This window comes from Podarcis muralis, chromosome Z, assembly GCF_964188315.1.
Source record: "Podarcis muralis chromosome Z, rPodMur119.hap1.1, whole genome shotgun sequence".
Lineage (NCBI taxonomy): Eukaryota > Metazoa > Chordata > Lepidosauria > Squamata > Lacertidae > Podarcis > Podarcis muralis.
In genome coordinates, this window is record NC_135673.1 from 25,249,128 (window position 1) to 25,270,572 (window position 21,445).

General features: G+C 44.6%; 1 protein-coding gene across 3 annotated transcripts in view; it reads left to right on the forward strand.

The window, feature by feature from the left end:
• Window positions 1-21,445, forward strand: part of AMMECR1 (AMMECR nuclear protein 1) — a 127,967-nt gene that overhangs the window by 9,494 nt on the left and 97,028 nt on the right. Inside the window, exon 2 of one of the 3 annotated variants that reach the window (XM_077922738.1) lies at window positions 20,262-20,835. In XM_077922738.1, coding sequence (XP_077778864.1) covers window positions 20,262-20,835 — 574 coding nt within the window. Of the gene's footprint in view, window positions 1-19,542; window positions 20,836-21,445 lie in introns of those variants that run through there. The other 2 variants (XM_077922737.1, XM_028714858.2) reach the window with 2 other exon arrangements.

Here is a 21,445-nt window from a genome sequence, read left to right on the forward strand (position 1 = left end):
GGAATCAGCATGTTTTTACATGAGCAGAATGTGCTCTTATTTTAAATGCATCTCTGGGTTATTTGTGGGGCATAGGAATTCATTCATATATTTTTTTCAAAATATAGTCCGGCCCCCCACAAGGTCTGAGGGACAGTGGACCGGCCCCCTGCTGAAAAAGTTTGCTGACCCCTGTCTTAGATGGTGCTCTTGAATAGACTACCTTGTTGGGGACAATTGCTGTGGCATGTGGCTTCTTGTTTTGACAGAGCAGCTTCATTGAGACACTGGTCTCTATCTGCATTTCTGCAGGACTTCCAGTCTGATGCAGGAGTTTTAAGGTTCCAAAACTTGATTCTAAGCAGCTTTTGTTTGCCAGTTACCTTGTGATCTTTATTGCAACCCAGCACTTCCAGTGATTTAGTCAGTGAGGTTCCTGTCATTCAGTGGCCTTGCCAGCAAGAGGGTAAGGCATCAAGGGGTAAGTATGATGGCAAATAAGGTGCAGGCATGGAATTTTACCCAGGATCCTTAGCCAGGCTAATCTTTGGTTACCTTCCAAACACAAAATTGAGGCTGACAGTTGAATCACTCAACTAATTTACACTGGTGTGAATTGCAAAAAATAATAAAAAAAAATTTTAACAAAGCTTAAAATGAAATCCATGCCAGTGATTATTATACACATAAATGAGTTAGCGTCTACCAAATTGATTGCTTTGACGGGTTTAAGGGAAACTAAGCCAAGCCTTGCCATTTCACACCACTAGAGGGTGCCAAAGCATTACCTAATACAGCATAATTTCAGATTTTGGGCACATGGCCTGATTCAATCTGTTACCATCCCAAGAGACAAAGTCAGATCGTATCCTGATAGACAAATGTCTTGATTACTATAAACAGCCAAAAGGATCCAATGAATATGATGCAGGCTTTGATACTTCTTAGGTTAGTGGTATTGGAAGCTCTGGAGTTATTAAGCAGCAATTCTTCCGTCCAGCATGGTTGGCCAGTTTTAAACTGCATTATAAACATTGCAGTCCCTAGAGCATGGGTAGGCAAACTAAGGCCCGGGGGCTGGATCTGGCCCAATCATCTTCTAAATCCGACCCACAGATGCTCCAGGAATCAGTGTGTTTTTACATGAGTAGGATGTGTCCTTTTATTTAAAATGCATCTCTGGGTTATTTGTGGGGCACATGAATTCGTTCATTCCCCCCCCCCAAAAAAAAAGATATATAGTCTGGTCCCCCACAAGGTCTGAGGGACAGTGCACCGGCCCCCTGCTGAAAAAGTTTGCTGACCCCTCCCTAGTGCATCAGAATTCAGCAAATATTGTTTGAAGGCACAAGCAGCACACATTGTCAGAGGGTGAGAGTGTGGGTGTGAGAGAGAGGCAAAGATAATCACCAGATCTAGGGAGTGAATCTCCTACGCTTGTTTACTCAGAAGTAAATCCCACTGATCTCAATTGGACTCACTCCCAGGTTAGGTACATATCATCTTGCACTCTCAAACATAAAGAAATTGTCACACCTCATTTATAATTAACCTGGCCTGGCTATTTCACCTAGTTCTGCTTTGTGGTCCTGTATGACTCCTTCCCTGAGCACTGTTATGGTGCCTTTTCTCTGTCTGCCTTCTTTTAAACCCCTTCTCAGAACCGTCTTTTCTAAGAAGTCTTTGGCTTATCCCTTTAGGGCACAAACCTGGCATTTCTCACCTACCCCGCTGTGGGGTTTTGCAGAGCATTGGGGCCACAACCACATTTTCAGCCCTACTGCTTGCGACAGCGGCAAAGGAAGTTGCGGGCAGGAGGATTAGACTGGCACTGAGATCAGTCTTGGGATGGGCCTGGTGCCATTGTCCAACAGTGGTGAGGCCAGCTTGGGATCTAGCAGCTCCTCAGGTGGCTGCCCAGCACACCTTGGAACACTCTATTTTCAGGCTTTCCACAGGCTCCCAAAAGCAAAGATTTCACCACCAAGCCCCTTGTTGTTGTTTAGTCATGTCTGACTCTTCGTGACCCCATGGACCAGAGCACGCCAGGCACTCCTGTCTTCCACTGCCTCCAGCAGTTTGGTCAAACTCATGCTGGTAGCTTCGAGAAACCATGCACTGATATAAGCCACCCTTATACCAATAAATCTTCAAGGGCTTTGTGGTTGTTGTTTTTTAAGTGTGTCTAATGACTGGCAGAGAGGGAGCTTGGTAGAGCGCATGGGAAAGTGAATTCCATAATTGTGGGGCCCCCAATGAAAAGGCCATGTACCCTAGTACCAGTAGCCCTCACCAACAGGGTGAGCAATTCACACTTCTCTGAAGTATGCAATGCAGCCAAGTAACGTGTACAAACATGCATATTAAAGGTAAAGGTACCCCTGCCCGTACAGGCCAGTCTTGACAGACTCTGGGGTTGTGCGCCCATCTCACTCAAGATGCCGGGGGCCAGCGCTGTCCGGAGACACTTCCGGGTCACGTGGCCAGCGTGACAAAGCTGCATCTGGCGAGCCAGCACAGCACACGGAAACACCGTTTACCTTCCCGCCAGTAAGTGGTCCCTATTTATCTACTTGCACCCAGGGGTGCTTTCAAACTGCTAGGTTGGCAGGCGCTGGGACCGAGCAGCGGGAGCGCACCCCACCGCGGGGATTCGAACCGCCAACCTTTCGATCTGCAAGCCCTAGGCGCTGAGGCTTTTACCCACAGCGCCACCCGCGTCCCTAACATGCATATTAGGTGTGCATTTTTTTTTTTTAACATGCATATTAGGTGTGCATATAAATGTGTATATTAGTGAAAACAACGTATGAAAATGTGCTCTATTGGGGGGAAATTGTTTAGTAAAAATGTGCATATTAGGCCAAATTCCATACAAATGTGTATGTTTAGGTGAACTTTGCATTATCACAAGCTGATGTGGAAATGTGGAGAACTGAACTTAATATTTGAAAAATGTGAAACTGATGGAAAGAGAGATTGGCAGATCTGCCCATTCCTTCCTCTGTATTGAAAAAGTGATGAGGGCACTGGACCTCATACATGAAGAGACCTGTGTGCTTATCTCCAATCCCTGGCATTTGACACAATCTGTTAATGCTACCTCCACACTGCCTTTACCCGTTTCTCCAACAGCAACCCATTAGTCTTCTGACAATCATTACCCAAATACTTTCCCTTAAATACTTCTCAGCAAGACTCCATCTTATCCTGTTATCTTCCACTGGGCATTTTATACGTTTGGCCTTTTACAAATGAGATTTATAATTTGTGTTCATTGTATTTTATTGTATTATTTTTGGTCAAAGCTTTCACTGCAGACCGTTGATGTTTCCTTTGCAGAAAAGTTGCAGAGGCAGAGTTTTTAAATAGAAGTGATCATATGTCACTCCCTGAAGCAATTAAAAACATACTTTCCATAGGGCCAGGACTGTCTCACGTAGGGAATCTGCATGGAATCAAATGGTGTCATCATTAACTGCTATTTCCATACCCTATGACTGACATGAAATCCACAGGAATCCCAGTACCTCTGGCTATTTCATCCATTTCCTCACAGGAGGAAAAGCTATTTACTAATGGAAATATTCCAAGGACTCCCCTTTGGTACCTTTAGGAAGTGCATCACGGACCTTGCTTGGCTCAACATGGGACTGCAGAAAGTAATTTGCAATAGGCATGCATTTATGTAATACTATACATAGCAAAAGCTTTAGGGAGTGGTAAATTTAAGACAATGTTCTTGCTGCTACAATCCAGAGCAAATGTCATTACCACACTTAATAACCATCTCAATGCATGCTTATGGAATCTGGTAAATGCAGGGAGGAGGATGCTATCAGTGGCAGTGATGGCTCTCATCTTCCTACTCTACTGTCAGTGGTGATATGCCTCTGGATGCCAGTCTCTAGGAATGGCAAGTGCTGAACCCTTTTCGGCCTGGGGGCCACATTCTTATCTGAGCAACCTTCCAGGGTCCACATGCTGGTTGTAGACAGGGCCAGAGACAAAACTGGGCAGAGCAATTAATGTAAATTTTGCATTTGCATTTGCACAGTAAGCTAGTTTCTACCCTCACGAATAATAATAATAATAATAATTTGTAAACTGGCACACCCGAACAGACACCTGAACTGCAAACCTTGGTTCATACTATAAGCTTCGTTTAGAACATTAATTAAAACGTGACACCAGGAAGAGCAGCAAGCCACCGGCAAAGGGTAACTGCCATTAAGCGTTTTACAACATTATATTTTATAACGTTTAGAAGATCAATGTAGAACCAGCCTATATGCTAAGCCAAACCTTGGCTTAGGTACAATGTCATGTTGTGCTAAAAGGACGGAGGCTCCTCTCCAGAAGCCAGAACATTTTAGCAGTCTCAGTAAGCCATAATTTGGCTTAATATGATGTGCAAGCCAGGCCATTGACTCCCTGAACATTAGTGCCTTTATGTGAGAGCTGTTCGACAGTGGAATTTGCTGCCAAGGAGTGTGGTGGAGTCTCCTTCTTTGGAGGTCTTTAAGCAGAGGCTTGACAACCATATGTCAGGAGTGCTCTGATGGTGTTTCCTGCTTGGCAGGGGTTGGACTCGATGGCCCTTGTGGTCTATTCCAACTCTATGATTCTATGATTCTATGTTCCATATAAGCCTTATTTCTTTCCTCCAGGCTACTCCTCTATTAAAGTAAAAATAAATATATGCGGTGCTATTTTCCCTAGAAAAATAGGTGCCAGTACTCACCATGAAGTTGTTACAATATGTGCCACACTTTTTAATCCCAAAAAAGAGGTGTTGGTACTGCGTACCCTTAAGTACCCCTTTTCTAAAAAGCACTGAATATATGTACATTCCATAGACTTGCTTGCACAATTTTTGCCAGCGTGTTTAGTAAGAAGTTAAAGGAGCTGTGATAAATGATCTGATACGAAGTGCATTATTTTGTCTCCCTGCCATTTCGTTTCATTCTCTTCGGAGTCCTGCAGCTGGTTATTTAATGCCAGACCACACATATTTTTAGATAATATGTTATTTTAAATGTCTAATCATTATGAATTCACTCACCATTCTTTTCATAAGCAAGGATCATAATGGACTCATCTGTTATTCATGCAAATGTCAAATGGGCTCCCACAGGAATCTATTTTATGCTGTTTCTCCACTAGTTATCAGCAAACTCTAAATCAAATGCCATCCCTATAACTGTTCATCACAGGGAAGGGTAAATATTTTCCTTAGAAGTTTTTTTTTTTTTTTAATTCTTGGGGGCAGTAGATGAGATGGGAAAATCAGATTCCAAATGGGTAGCCTCGCTAGTCTACTTTATGGAATGAATTCCCATTGCAATACAGAGGAACCCAAAGTGGTGAATTTCTGTAACTTATTTAAAATGTACCTTTCAGGCCAGGCACTCCCCAACTGTCAATACCAGTTTTTAACTGATGTATGTACTGTGCGGTATTTAATTTTAGCTTTTATAGCCCACCTTACTCAAGGTGGCATGCATGGTTCTCCCCGTCCTCATTTGATCCCTACAACACCCCCACACACACACTCACACAAGTGCCCCATCCTAAACAACACAGGAACTGAGTGGGGAACATTTTTGATCTAAGCGATGGTGCACCAATTGTGGGGGGGGGCTAGCATCGTACAAGATGTCACAAAGTTGCACCTGGGCATTACGCACGACGTCACAACATTGTGTGTGATACCCAAACATTAGACGCAATGCCCAGATGCAACAATGCCACTTCCATGGCTGGTGGCTCCTCCTCCTGCCACCGCCACAGTCACAGGCTAGGGGCTGCTTCCCCTCCATAGCAGGAGAAGGAGGAGGATCCAATGTCCTTCCAGAAGCACACTTCAGGTCTCACACCAGTGGCCTGACATGCCTCATGGAGGTTGCAGCAAGAGGCTGCACATCAACTTTGGGGGGGGGGGGGAGTGGGCAGGACTCAGCCCCATCAAATACAAATACTGAAGTCACCACAGCCCCTAGGAGTTAGCACCGCTGCCCAAGAGCCACATTTCTTCTTAGCCAACCTTTGGGAGGCTGCATGCTATGGTGGGCATGATCACTAAGACAAAAGACAATGCCCACCAAGGCTATGCCAAGTCAAAAGTTGGTATGACACCCAGAAGCCACTCACAGTACACACACACACACACACACACACACACACACACACACACCTCTTTCAGCTTCTATTCAAGCAACAATTTCTGGAGGGTAGGTAATCTTCCTAAGATATAATAATAATAATAATAATAATAATAATAATAATAATAATAATAATTTATTATTACGGTTGGAGACCAGCTTGTAAAACACAAATGGAACTACCAATCTTCCTAAGTAATCTTCCTGGGTTCATCCTTCCCTCTTCAGCTCATTCTCCAGGAAGATCACCCTCCACCCTGCGTGAAAGAAACCACAGCCTTGTCTCCACAAGTGGAGAAGTTGAACCCCAAAGTCATGTTGGCCTCAATTTGGCTACCAGAACTTTTGGGAACACATTTTTAAATGAAAAGTATATACAGTATTGCCTTCTGTGTCAGCCGGGCTAAGAGCAGAATAAGGCAATTGGAGTGTGTGCAGCAACACTCCCCCTTCTCCTTCCAGCCTTTGGCTAATTGGGGAGGAAGGGAAATGTCTTCATACTTGAACTAACATGCACTGTCTAAACAAGACCGCGCTGGTGATAAGATATGAGGGAATGTAGGGAGAGCTCCTTTACATCAATAAACCAGCAAGGGCAGCAGTTAATCAAGTTTCCCAAGCCAGTTAATAAAGTTTCCAAGGAGTGTGGAATAATGAGTAAGGCAGGGAAGATAAAAACTAGCTATTAACATCTGTCCCTTGTAACATATTGTATCCCTTCCATGATGTATCGTTCATTAAAATTCCCCCACACTTTGGTCTGTCAAGCCAACAGGAGTTTTAGATAACAAATTAAAAGGTAGTAAGTTTCTAGGTTCCTTTTGATGTAACAGAGCTTAATTAAGGTTTCGGCGGTTTGCTAAGTGCGTAAAGGAGGGGTGGCTTGAATCATCTGGGTGCCTGAGGCAGAAAAAAATGACACAGTCCTCAACACAGTGTGAAATCTGGTCTTTCCGAAAGCTTCTGGGGTAAAAAATAAAAAAAATAAAATAAAAATCTATTCCAAATGAGTTCACAATGGTCTGCATCCAGTGTTCTCCGTCTGCTGCCACAAGGGCTCTTGCACAAATAGACAGGTGAAATCCAATGCAACTGTTGCATTTGCAGAAACTCCTTGGAAAACCAATTGTGCAATCTGTTGTGCAACAAAGTCACCAGCAACTTGCTTATGTGCCCTTTAGTGCAGCAGCACATGATGTGACTTTGGCTAGAAAAAAGAGGTGCCAGAACTCACAGCAGACACCTCCCTTGTTCTCTTAGAATGCCAATGGCGCCCACCTGAGAGGTGCTTAGAACTGAGTTCCTGTGAGTTCCGGCTGGAAAATAAGTCCTGCCTATTATGCGGTTTACATGTTCAGCTGAATATGCTTACAAGCCTGCACATGATCCTTACCGAGGTTCCTGATCGCACAGAAGCTTCAAAGCACATTCAGTCAAATCCATTCAGACTTTTGCATTCAACGCATGAAGGTCTCTGAGAGGAGCTCACACATGTGAGGACATTAGAATCTTAATAATAATTTTAATAATCTTAGAATTGGTAGGGACCCAAAGATCATCTAGTCCAACCCCCTGCAACGCAGGAATCTCAGCTAAAGCATCCATGAGAGGTGAGACTTGTATGTGCACTCCCAGCCCTCTACACTTTTAGCCTTCACATGACTGAAAAGGGCCCAAATATCAGATGAAAGTGATGACAGTGGCATTTGGGTAGGATGATCTTAAATTCATGTGCGAGTGTTCTGGGGTAAAAATATCTATAGCATGGCCAATGGGGTGTGTGTGTTTGTGCGTGCGTGCGTGTGATGTTCCATATTAATGGATAACATAATGTCTACTTCACAGGCTGCTTTTTAAAAAATATTTTAACATGATGTTTGAAAGCACCAGCAAAAAGCAGCTGTTCTGGTTGAGCTGGGCCTTATAGAACTAGCAGTTGACGGACCGGTTTGCCAGCATTCTGCAGTGGAATTACAGAGGGGTAGGGGTGGGTGGAGGCTGTGTATCTTACATGAAAAGCAGGATGCAGTGGAAAGGAAATGACAAAATGCTGAGGGATGTAGATCTGGTTTTCCCCCCCACATTAGAAAGAAAGAAAGAAAGCCCAAATGCCTCTCTGCAAATAGAAAACTTTCCAATCAGAATGAAAGGTCCAGCTCTCTTCATGCTATACTGGTATCGTGTGGCATATACATCCTGCCACTTGGCACAGTGCAACTGCTGAGGCACATGTTGTATTGTTTAATACAAGCTGTATGACAATCCTGTTTTTGTTTCTATATAGTCTATCGCCCTCATGCTGTTTTAATCTATTGAGAACATGCCATTGCCGAAAGAATTAATTCCATCAGGTAGTAAAAAGCTTTCTTCAATGTGCAGTAGTGGATGGGTGTAGTGTACAAAGTGATCTTTATAACGAAAGAAAGGGTGTCAACAGACATGACCTTATTTATCTGCTTCCTTCTGCTGCTCTATCTCAGTGCCCATTGACACAGCCTACTCCTCTATAACAAAAATGATTCCTCCAGTGAGAGTAGCCACACTATGTTAAGAGGTGTCTAAATCAGTGTAGCTTTTTAAAGGTTCTGACTGCCATCTTGATTCCAAAAGACCTCGAATCAGGGCTTCTTTTTCAGCCAGAACTCACTAGAACTCAGTTCCATCACATCTCAGGTGGGCACCATTGCCATTATAAGAGGACAAGGGAGACGTTCATGGTGAGTTCTGGCACCTCTTTTTCTATAAAAAATAGCACTGCATCCAATTATAGCCAAACACAGGCAAAAGCGTCCTCCTCAAACTCAGCAAACATCATGAATAATTTGATTACTGTCCTGCATCAGATGAAATCTAGTAGCCATAACTCACAGGTGCAATCCAAAAAGCAAGGTCACGGTTTAAAGGAAAAACACAAGGCCAACCTGAAAGACAATGTCCAGAAACAGTTCAGGGTAAAATACAACAACAGGGAGCTGAAACATCAGCCAAAACTGGCTCCTTGATCTCTGGAAAAATTTGGCAATATCTTAAGAGGTGACCAAATCGGTGTACTTTTGACAGGTTTGGTCCACCATCTTGATTCAAAACGGTGTCTAATGTAAATCAAACTTAAGCAGTAAAGCCTGCCCCTCATTTTCATGAACCACCCTGCCAAATATGACACAGTTTATTGTGAGGTGTCCAAATACATAGAGAATGGATCAACTTTCCAGAAAATATAAATAAAATCATACACAAAAATATATAACCACTGAGTATAAATAATAAACGTTCAGAATAATTATAGCCAAGTTCATGCCACATGAAGCAAACCTGCACAATTACCATCAATTAATTGAATAAAATAAAATAAAATAAAATAAAATAAAATAAAGGGTGAATGAAGATCCCAGGGCAGTTCACTCTATCTATCATCTATCTATCATCTATCTATCTATCTATCTATCTATCTATCTATCATCTATCTATCTATCTATCTATCTATCTATCTATATCTATCTATCATCTATCTATCTATCTATCTATCCAGAGAGATAGAAAGCAATGGGACCAAAGAGAAAAGGGGAGGATAGTTTGCTTACTGATCTCATGCTTGGATGGGCCCTTTGGATGCTTTACTCACCACTTGTCTCTGATTTTAAGGACTGAAACAATAATCTGGGAGTGGTGAGTAAAGTCTTATTGCTTCAGTCCTTAAAATCAGAGACAAGGATGCATACTGAACCACTGTGCAGACTATTCTATAGGTCCTGTTGGAAATACATGTTGGTTGATGGAAAAATAGGTATATATAGAAAGGAGAATTCTGGATGCCAAGATCCAAGTTGGGGGCAAGTACTCTATGGTGAGAGAACCCCAGCAGAGATTTTAAAACACAGAATATGCAGCAAAGTAAAGCATGAAAATATAGGTTTAAAATATGACTTTGTGAATTCCAAAACTTCCCTCTTCCCCCAGCATAAGAAAAGACCACAAGTTTGGTAAGTTAAAAATTGGTTTACTTACAAATTCAAAGGTCAGGCATATGTGCTTTCTCAAACATCAGTCAGAAAAGTTGAACAGACAGTAAAACTTGGCTTAGTTTCAAAGTGGTGAAAGTCTAGGAACTGAAGAGAGGCTTGTGAGAGCCATGCAGCTGAGCTGGAGCAATCAATTCAGACCTCCTCACATGCTGAGCTTTTCAGGTAGACTTGGGGGGGGGGGGAGACTTGATTAACTAGTCCCACCCAAGGTGAGCTAAGCCTGGCATGACAGCTTACTCTATGGTCTTAACCCCTTCGTGCATTAGTTAGACTTAAGCATGTTGGTTATATGACGATAGTTATCCCACAAAATACATGTGTGCTGTGCAGGAAGTGATTATGGGGAAACAATACAGAATACTGTACACCCAGGAATGTAATTTAAGAGTTCTCTCTGCCCTTCATGGGACGCGGGTGGCGCTGTGGGTAAAAGCCTCAGCGCCTAGGGCTTGCCGATCAAAAGGTCGGCGGTTCGAATCCCCGCGGCGGGGTGCGCTCCCGTTGCTCGGTCCCAGCGCCTGCCAACCTAGCAGTTCGAAAGCACCCCCGGGTGCAAGTAGATAAATAGGGACCGCTTACTAGCGGGAAGGTAAACGGCGTTTCCGTGTGCGGCTCTGGCTCACCAGAGCAGTGATGTCACGCTGGCCACGTGACCCGGAAGTGTCTCCGGACAGCGCTGGCCCCCGGCCTCTTGAGTGAGATGGGCGCACAACCCTAGAGTCTGTCAAGACTGGCCCGTACGGGCAGGGGTACCTTTACCTTTACCTTACCTCTGCCCTTCATAAAAGTTGGTGTGTTTGTGTGTGCCCTTTTCCTTTCAATCTTGGCACTAAATAGGTCTCTCTCTTTTTAACGAAAATGTCACTTGGATGTAGCCTTTGAATTGTATTGAATGCAATACTCTATCTGAAGTCTCATTTCTCCCCAGAATTACAGCCTTAACAAGACTTTGCCTCTTTACCTCAGAGACATTTATTTCCAATCCTTAGGCAATTTCCCCTTTTTATTTCATTTTTTATATAGCCAAGTGTCAGTTCCAGACACCTTGTTATTTTGCAGCACAAAATGGGTCTTGGGGTGAATCTAAGGTGATCTGTGGAGCTGCTAACCTGCAGTGCAGCAAGATAAACTGCTGCATTTGCCACTTGTGACTGGACAAATTGGGTATAAATTAAGTTCGTTTATCCCCCGTGCAGAGCTGGCCTTTTGTTCATTGCTTTAAAGAGATGTGACTTGATATTCATGCTGACTTCATGCTTTACATACATCTTCCGATGCACAAGCAAAGTTGCTAGCTAATCAGGAGAGGTGACTGTTTGCATGGGGGGGGGGGTGAGGATAGAAAATATGCAAAAACAAGTGGAATAGAAAGACATTATATAGATGGAGAAACCAAAGGAGTCATCATGAGGTCATAAAATAAGAAACATCCAGGCAACAAAACAGTTAACAGTATATCCTAATAATTTACCTGAAGCTAGAGACTCATAAAAAATGTGGCAGGTTTTCAGAGTGGATAGATTTCAGAGGACAAAAAGCAGTGTCTTTTTTTCAGCTGACAATCTCTTCTGAATTAGGTAGATGTGGTTGTATATATAGCCAATCCTGATTACAGTGGTAACTTGGATTAAGAACTTAATTCGTTCTGGAGGTCAATTCATAACCTGAAACTGTTCTTAACCTGAGGTACCACTTTAGCTAATGGGGCCTCCCGCTGCTGCCATGCGATTTTTGTTCTCATCCTGAAGCAAAGTTCTTAACCCGAGGTGCTATTTCTGGGTTAGCGGAGTCTGTAACCTGAAGCATCTGTAACCTGAAGTGTCTGTAACCCAAGATACCACTGTAGATTGTTTCCCACTGTCTGTGAAACTACTCTGCCAATTTGCCTTTTCAGTTTGGGAATACAGTACAGTGGTACTTCAGTTTGCGAACTTAATCCATTCCGGAAGTCTGTTCTTAACCAAAACCATTCTTAAACTGAGGCACACTTTCCCTAATGAGGCCTCCTGCCGCCAGTGCCCTTCCACCGTTCGGATTCCGTTCTTAGACCAAGGCATAGTTCTCAAACCAAGACACTATTTCCAGTTTTACGGAGTTTGTAAACCAAATTGTTCTTAAACCAAGGTACCACTGTACTAGGAGGTATGTGGGTGGTGCTGTGGATTAAACCACAGAGCCTAGGTCTTGCCGATCAGAAGGTTAGCGGTTCGAATCCCCATGACATGGTGAGCTCCTGGTCCCTGCTCCTGCCAACCTAGCAGTTTGAAAGCACGTCAACATGTAAGTAGATCAATAGGTACCGCTCCCACGGGAAGGTAAACAGCTTTTCCGTGCGCTGCTCTGGTTTGCCAGAAGCGGCTTAGTCATGCTGGCCACAAGACCCGGAAGCTGTACACCGGCTCCCTTGGCCAATAAAGCAAGATGAGCGCCACAACCCCAGAGTTGGCCACGACTGACCTAATGGTCAGGGGTCCCTTTACTTTTACCACTGTACTAGGTTGACTGTCCTACCAAGACATTCTCTCCTGTTTCTTCAGCACAGGTCTATCTGATTTCTAAAGGGCCTGAGGCAGATGCAACAAGAAAGGAGACACCTGGAGCAAAGGTGGTGTGTGGCTTGTGCTGAAATAGGTTGTCACATAGATCACTGTGACAGCAGGAGGAAACCAAATATTTTCACAGCTGCCATTGCACCTGTTACCTGTCATCCATTGGATTATCTTAATGTCATAAATGACCAGGTGAATTGAAAGCCACTTTGCAATAATAATAATGATGATGATGATGATGAAAAATTATAATCCAGGGAAAGGTTGTTGAGTGAGCAGTTGCTTTCCAGCTTTAGGTTGAACTGGATATTACTGATGTTTGGGAGGCTTGAATTTCCATAAGTTTCCATTATTTTGTGGTCACAATTTAAGTCTCTGTTGTTGTTTTATAAGGACTTTAACATGCAGACCCTCCAAATGTCCCTATTTTTCAGGGACAGACCCAGATTCACAGAAGGTGCCCTAGTTTCTGATTTGATCCTGTAATGTCCCACCTTTCCTTAGGACATCACTATTTTCGTTGCAGAAATGTTGGAGGGTATGGAGTTATGCAACACCAGAGCCAATGAGATAAGTAACTATACAACCTTTAGAAGACTTCTGAAAGCGGCCCTATATAGGAAGTTTTATTAAGTTTTTGTATATGTTGGAAGCCACCCTGAGTGACTGGGACAACCCAGTCAGAATGGTGGGGTATTACATTATTATTATTATTATTATTAATCATTGTCATTGTCATTGATGTCCCTATTTTCATCAGACAATTGTTGGGTGGTATGTAACGTGGTAGGCAAGAATCTTGACTAAAGCATCCATGACATTCAACCTTTGCTTAAAAATTTCCAATAAAGGAGAGTCCACAACCTCCCAAAGGAATCCATTCCACTGTCAAATAGCTCTTACCATCAGAACTTCTTGTAACTTGAATCCATTGGTTTGGGGACAGGAGAAAACAAGCGTGCGCCATCTTCCATGTGACAGCCCATTTTGACATTTAACGCAAAGAGTTGAAATAGCAATGACTTTTTTAAAAAACACACTGGTAATACTCAGCTGAAGTTTTGCTGAGAGGACCTGTTGAAATTAAAAGTTCTTGTTCATTAGTTTTAATGGATCTCCTCTGCATAAAGCCAAGTTGTATATTGTTTTTGTAAGCTGCTCTGTAAACTCTGCGGAAGGCCAATGTAGAAATCTTTAAGAAAAACAAATACTCAACAGAACATTTTTAACGGCTGGGATTAAGCCAAGGTGAAATAACTTGAATCTTTTTTTATATATGCCTTTAGGCTGTGATCCCATAAACACTTATCTGGAAATTAGTCCCACCGGGGCTTATCTTTGGGTAGACACAGATAATATTGCAGTGTTACATAAAATGCTTTTTTATATTTTTATTTTTTCCTCGGACTCTTATTAGGCATGTGGAGAAGGATAGAAACTGATAGAAATAACTACTGTTAAATGTTTAGAGAGATTGTTTATATCAGTTTCTATCCAATTCCCACCCAGTTTGGCCAGCAATGTCATTTCCCCCAAATGACACCCACCTGTCCATCAGTTGATGCCACTGGGTGACATGATGGGTCAGGGTACATCTTGAGGGATAATATTGGTGAAGCAGACTCCTGCACAGAGCAGGGCTGAACCCTCTACCCATCAGCTGATGAGCAGAGAATTCTATCCTGCTAGGTGCTGATTCACCAGCATGTTTCCTTTGAGGAACATGCCTCCCAACCACCTGCCAAAGTTGGCATGAAGAGCAAGGGGAGACGAAGATCTGGCCTGATGGTCCCTACCTCTGATTTAACAGTTAACAGAAACGATCTAGACAACCTTAAGCTCTTTGAGGTTGCCAATGATATCAATGGGAAAGTTACCCATGGCCCACTGAAATCAATAGGATTTTAAAGTGCTGAGCATTGTGTAGACCAGGGGTTGTCACCCTGGTCCCTACTGCACACTAGTGGGCGTTTCAGGATTCTAGGTGGGAGGTAGGTGGTTCTACGGCACAAGCTGAATCCTCCTTCCATCAAGCACTGGTGGGCAGTAAGGAAATGTTACCATCAAGAAAGACGCATTAGTGGGCAGTAGGTATAAAAAGGTTGACTACCCCTGTTGTAGACCATGTTCTTTACATTTAATGTGATCAATATATAGGGTTGTTTGCTACTGTTCTTACACTCACGACCTCAATTTCATAATTTCAAAGAAAAAGGAGGCCATATTTGGTCTCTAAGAATTCCTGAACAGAGGCGCTGTCTTGCACCCAAGACTGGGGGGAGGTGCGGTGCTCAACGTTGCATCATTGGGGGGAGGTCAAGTGCAGAGCCCAGCGCAGTGTGGCTTCCTCTCTCATGCTCAGGAGCTAGCCACTGAAACATGCCGTGTTTGACTCCGTGCTTGGGTTCCTCCGCCCCCTCAAAATTGAGGGGGCCTAGCCCCCTGCCAGCAGATTTTGAGGGGGGTGAAGACACCTCTGGCCCTAGGAGTTGGTGTGCCTGTAACTGAGCTATGTTAGCTCAGCACATGAGTGGGAGGAAATCCCATCCAGAAGTAAGGTTCAAATTTAGTGGGTGGAATGTTCCTTCTGTGCTCAGTCTCATGGTAGTGGTGGGGTACACTTAGGCAATTTTTATCTCTGGATTTAATGGTCCTACTGCAGGGGTTGCTTTACAGAGGGCCAGTGCTTTCATTAGGCCAACTTGGCAGCCGCCCAGGGCACAGACCTCAGAGGGGCACAGTACTGACCTTTGAGGGGCATAGTTTTGGATAGATTAGTTTTTGTTTTATAAATTTCTGATAACATTTTACTTATATTTTTGAAGGATTTTATCATTTTTGAAGTCACTCATTCATTAGAATTGCTTTTTATTTTTTTCTACAAGACATTGGTTTTTTGAAAACTGAAGTTAGCAATCTGTTTCTGGGGGGGGGGGGGTGCAAGTAGTTACCCTTGCCAAGGGCACAGACAGCTATGCAGAGAGAACCCTTGGATTTCTGCCCCATCCTCCTCCTCTGATGACATAGCTGCTCAGGCTCCTATTAGAGCGCTGTCATGCCAAAGGTGTATCTTGAGAAACACTCTGCAGTTTAGGCTCACTGTGACTGTCACAGTTCCTTTGAGATACTTTTGGGGCAATATTACAGTTTGGATAATTACATTTTGTCTCCCCACCCCCTGTTGCTCTTACATGATGCATCTTCTTGTTCTCTTCCATCATTATGTAGCATTTGTGTGCTCTGTTGAAACAGCTGCCCTGATTTGCTCCCCCAAGGCAGTTTCAGCTAGGAATGATTCACAATTTGTTAAACTGATAGATATTAACACTTCCTTAGGATGGAAGTGAGCCAGTCAAAGAAAATGGGGTACAATTCACCTTGGATGGGGGGAAGGTGCCGGTACTGCATTTCGTTGAGTACCACCAGAAAAAAAGCACTGGTTTTACTACTTTGCTGTTTGCTACCTTCGCAGGAGAATGGTAGAGGTTCATTTCATTTACAAATTATCCAGCAAACCAAAGACCAGTTTCAAATACTTTATACAGTACTATCTTCTGGATCACTTAATAAGTACATGTATTATAGACATACACTGTTATAAGTTGTGGTGTATGTACACGAATACAGGCTTTCATAATGTATTTTGGAGGGTCTCCGGGTAAATTAAAAAGAAAGAAAAATAAAAGTTGTTATTGCAAAAAAAGAAAAACAATTTTTCCAACTCCACTGCATTATTACAGCGGCTGAGGTCCTACCTGCCTGCACACTGTCTCGCCAGAGTGGTACATGCACTGGTTAACTCTTGCTTGGAGTACTGCGCTACGCTTTATGGGGGGCAACCTTTGAAGGTGACTCGGAAACTACAAATAATCCATTATGCAGCAGCTAGACTAGTGACTGGGAGTGGATGTGGGGACCATATAACACCAGTCCTAAAGGAGCTACACCAGCTTCCAGTATGTTTCTGAGCACAATTCAAAGTGTTGGTGTTGACCTTTAAAGCCCTAGATGGCCTTGGCCCAGTATACCTGAAGGAGCATCTCCACCCCCATCATTCAGCCTGGACACTGAGGTCCAGCTTTGAGGGCCTTCTGGCAGTTCTGGTGAAAAGTTACAGGGAACCAGGTAGAGGGCCTTCTCGGGAGTGGCACCTACCCTGTGGAATGCCTTCCCACCAATTGTCAATGAGATAAATTACTATACAGCTTTTAGAAGACATCTGAAGGCAGCCCTATATAGGGAAGGTTTTAATGTTTGATGCTTTATTATGCTTTATATTTGTTGGAAGCTGCCTAGAGTGGCTGGGGCAACCCAGTCAGATGGGTGGGGTACAAATAATAATAAAACTACTACTACTACTACTACTACTACTACTACTACTACTACTACTACTACAACTACTACTACACAATCCTAGGCATCCCTACACAGAAATAAGTCCTACTGAGTTCAGTGTGGCTGACTTCCAGGCACACTGGTTATATCATCAAAGCCTTAGTTTTTCAAATTCTGAGAGGTCTCTTAGGAACAAACTAGATTTTACGGTAGCAGATCTGGATGTTTACACATTGACCTTCCTCAATCATATAACAAGAGGAGTGAGTGGGTGGTGTTTTTTTTTTAAAAAAGCATAATCATAAGCTTGTGGGCAAGGACTACAGAACCTTTCCTTATCTGTTGTTTGTTCCTCTTGGTGCTTTTATCCTCCTCTGAGAGAAAAGAACCTCAAGAAAACGTGTTTTTTTAAAAATACCAAGGTGAGAATCCATCAACAAACAAGAGATGTACTATTTTCTTACTGCACGAATCGCTATTCTATTTTTGTCATTATGCATCCTAAAAATGAAAATAAAAAATGCCTTCTATATACAGAAGAGTTAAGGACCCTAAAATGATTAATCATGTTCAGTTCAGAGTATATCATTCATAATTGTTTAAAGTATTCTAAGATCACAGTCACTGTTTCTGTAAGGTCACCACATATCTATCTTGACGCTTAATGAGTTCTACGCCTCTGCTCCCTTTTACAGCTAGTGCCCTAACAATGTTGATCTCAGGAAGCAGTCCACCCAATTTAGTGTGGCCAGAATGTTGAATGCTATGTAGAGCAGTGGGGAGTTATCATTTAACCCCCCTGAATTCTGTGGGATAGTAAAAGCAAGCTGCAAACTGGGACACAGGTGAATGGAGACAAAAAAGAGACTGACATCACCAAGCACAGGACAAGGAGAGAACCTCCAAGGTTCACATCACAAGAGCCCAAGTGGATGAGGCCAATAACTCTAATCTTGAATTTGGTTCTCACAGTGGCCAATCAGATGCTTATGGGAAGCCCACAAGCAGAATCTTGAGCACAAGAGTACTTTCCCCACTTGCATTCTCAGTGGCAGTGCTTCAGAGGCATACTGATGTGAAGCTAGTGCTGCCCCACCCCAGGCAGGTAGAGGACCAGAACGGCAGGTGGACAAAAAAGCAAAGAGAGCTGCTGCCTTAAATACTCTGCTCGAGAGCTTCCTGGAGGGCTAGCCTTGCATCACCATACATTTAAAGCACTGTTAAACAACTTTAACCATCAAGTCTTTGCACAAAGAATCCTGGGAACTGTAGTATGTTCAGCATGCTGACATCACAGACCTACAGTTCCCAGCACCCTTAACAAACTGCAACCCCCAGGATTCTCCATGACTGGTAAAGCAATATATAAGTGTATAGTGTATAGCTTTAAGTGTATAGTGTGGATGTAGATCAGCCTGCCATAACGAAAACAGCATTCTGGATTTGAACTGAACCTGATCACTGTGTGCTGAAGTATTGTAATATATCAATTAATCAAAAGGGGTTGTGAGTGGCTTTAAAATAAGTTGCTCTAGCAATGCATGATGAAGCTGCAGAGGTGGTATGATCTGCCTTAAAGGCCATTCCCTGAACATAATGACATCTTGCCACACTAGATTAACCCCCCTGCTTCAAGGCTCAGATATATAAAAATACACCCTATATCTCACACTCATGTCACTGGCCTGGTTTTAAAATAGTCAAGCTTCCTATGGCTCTTGTGTGAAACTACAGGATTTGAACATGGAGGATGTTGTTCACTGTCCATTTGCCCTTAGGAAGAAGCCTCAAAGGCAGCTATTACTTTCCCCCACTAAGTATACATAGGATTGTCTTATTTACTTAACTGTTAAGTGTCAATGGGCGATATTAAAAGCTGGGGTGGGGTGGGTGGGGAGAGAGGAAGGAAGAACAGTTCCAAATAATTATTTTATTTTGCTTGTCTATATGTATCATTCTAAAACCAATGAAAAAAATGTATGCACTTCTTGGGCTGCCTCATTCACCTTGCTTATAAAGGATGTCCTTCTCTCTGGTGGTGTTTTTGGGAGCCATGGGCGAACCCTTCCCACCAAATAGATCACAGTCATAAGGTAGCCAACGGCAGGTAGCAGCTTGCACGTTGCTGTTTTTTGGGGGGTTGATGGTGTTTAAAAAAAACAGGATCCTCCCAGGCTCTGGCTTGCTGACTCAGACTTATATATTTCGCCTTCCTTCTCTAAGCCAACTCAGGTCATGTGAATTATTTAGTAGGGCATTTTTCAGTTCTCTCCGAAGGGAGGGGTGGTTGGGAGGCAGGCTGAACTTCAACCTTACAGACAGTATACCTGGTTTTTGTGTGTTTTTAATAGTGCAATTAAAACGAAAAGAAAAAAAAAGCCCAAACCAAACACCGTCGTAAGCTGAGGCTATAAAGACTTTGCTGACACTGGGAAACGAACGTGGAGTGCGGGAGGGGGAAATACGGTATATGGAGGGGATTGTCAAAATGGGACAAGGGGGAGGCTACTAATGTTGCTCTTTCTTTTTTCTCTCGTTATACCCCTTCTTTTCCCCACTGTGTACATCAACGCCCCCCCCCCTTCCCACGTTGTCGTTGTTTTAAATTTCCTAACACATCTCCTCCCTCCGTTCTCCTCCACATCCCTTTCCCTTCATCCTTGTTGTTCGGCCATTATTCCCTGGGTCCTTCTTCTCTCCCTCCCTCCTTCCATTCAATCGTCCCTCGCTCCTTCTTCTGCCGCGTCTTCCCCGCACACCGCTCCTTCATCATTACCTTTCCATTTCCCATCTTCCGCTTCTCCTCACATTCCCCCCATCCATCTCTTTCATTCCTCCTTCCCCACATTTCTTTCTTCATCTGCTGCCCCCATATCCCCCTTCCTCCTCCCTTCGATCCCCTCCTTTCCCACATCCCTTTCTCGCTCACGTCCTTCGCCCTTCCTTTCCCGCGTCCCCTCTACTCTTTCCCGCACATCCCTCTCTTTCTCTCTCTCCCTTTCCTGCCTTCTCACATTCTCCCTCCCCGCTTTCTTCCTTCCCTTCTCACATCCTCACTTCCCCGCATCTCCCCCTCTTCTCTTTCTTCTCCTCATCCCCCCCATCTCTTCCCCCCATCCCTCTCCTGCCTCCTCGCATTCCCTTCTTTTCTCTCCCCCTCCGCTCGCCCCTTCCTCTCCCTCCTGCCCGCCTCCCCTCCTCCCCGGCTGCAGGCGGAGCGGGCCCGGCAGGAGGCGGAGGCGGAGGCGGGGCGGGCGGGCGCACGTCCCCCGGCCGGCGGAGCGGCCCCCCCGCCATGGGTCGGAAGCGCTGCGTGGGGGGAGACGGCTCCAAGATGGCGGCGGGTTGCTGCGGGGTGAAGAAGCAGAAGCTCTCCAGCTCCCCTCCGTCGGGCTCGGCCGGCCCGGGCAGCGGCGGCGGCGGCGGCGGCAGCTCGCACTGCGGCGGGGCGGCGGCGGCGGCGGGGTCCGGGGGAGGCTGCGGCGAGCCGGGGTCCCTTCCTGCGCTGCCGGGGGGCGCCCCCCGCCTCAACGGCCTCGGGGGGCTGGCGGGGGGCTCCCCCGGCTGCGCCCTCTCCCCGCCGCTGCCGTCCAGCTGCGGCGCGGGACCAGGAGGCCTCTCCGCGCCGGCCGCCGCCTCGCTCCTCTCCTCGCCCGGGGTCGGGCCCGGCGGCTGCAGGAAGATGGTGGTGTCGGCCGAGATGTGCTGCTTCTGCTTCGACGTGCTCTACTGTCACCTGTACGGCTACCAGCCCCCGCGGAGCCCCCGCTTCACCAACGACCCTTAGTAAGTGAAGAAGGTGCCCCCCCTCTCCTGTCCGTGGAAAGAAAAGGGTGCTTGCATTTGTGGGTAGGAAGCCTCCCCTTGGAAAGACCCCTCCCTAAGTTCAGTATGTGTGTGTATGTGTGCATGGGGTGGGGAAGGCGGTGGGGGGGGTTACTTCTTTAATGACCTTTAGCTCATAGTTTTATTTATTCCCCCCTCTTTGAAAAGCCAGAAGTCTGCAGGACACCCCCCCCCATGTCATTTGCCTGTCGTGTACTCTTCCCCCACCCGCTTTCCCATCTAGTTCTAATTCATAATATTTATAATGGCTGCGATCCCTCTGTGCATTCATTGAACCTTTCAGTAAGCTCCGTTCCACGTAGTGCAGGTTTGGGCTGTAAGGTGGGTGCCTGAAAAGTGTACTATTGTAAGTATGCTTACAGCGATGCAAAGTGGTAGCAGTTAGTATGGATATGTGATTGCACGTATGTTAATGCAAACAATGCTGGAAGCAAGCTTTCCCTCTCTCCGTATATATTTAAAAAGTGTACCAAGAAGTATCCGGCAACCCTCCCCAATGACCCTCCAATACATAATGCTCCTCTTGTTCTAGCACAATGTAACCCCAAAC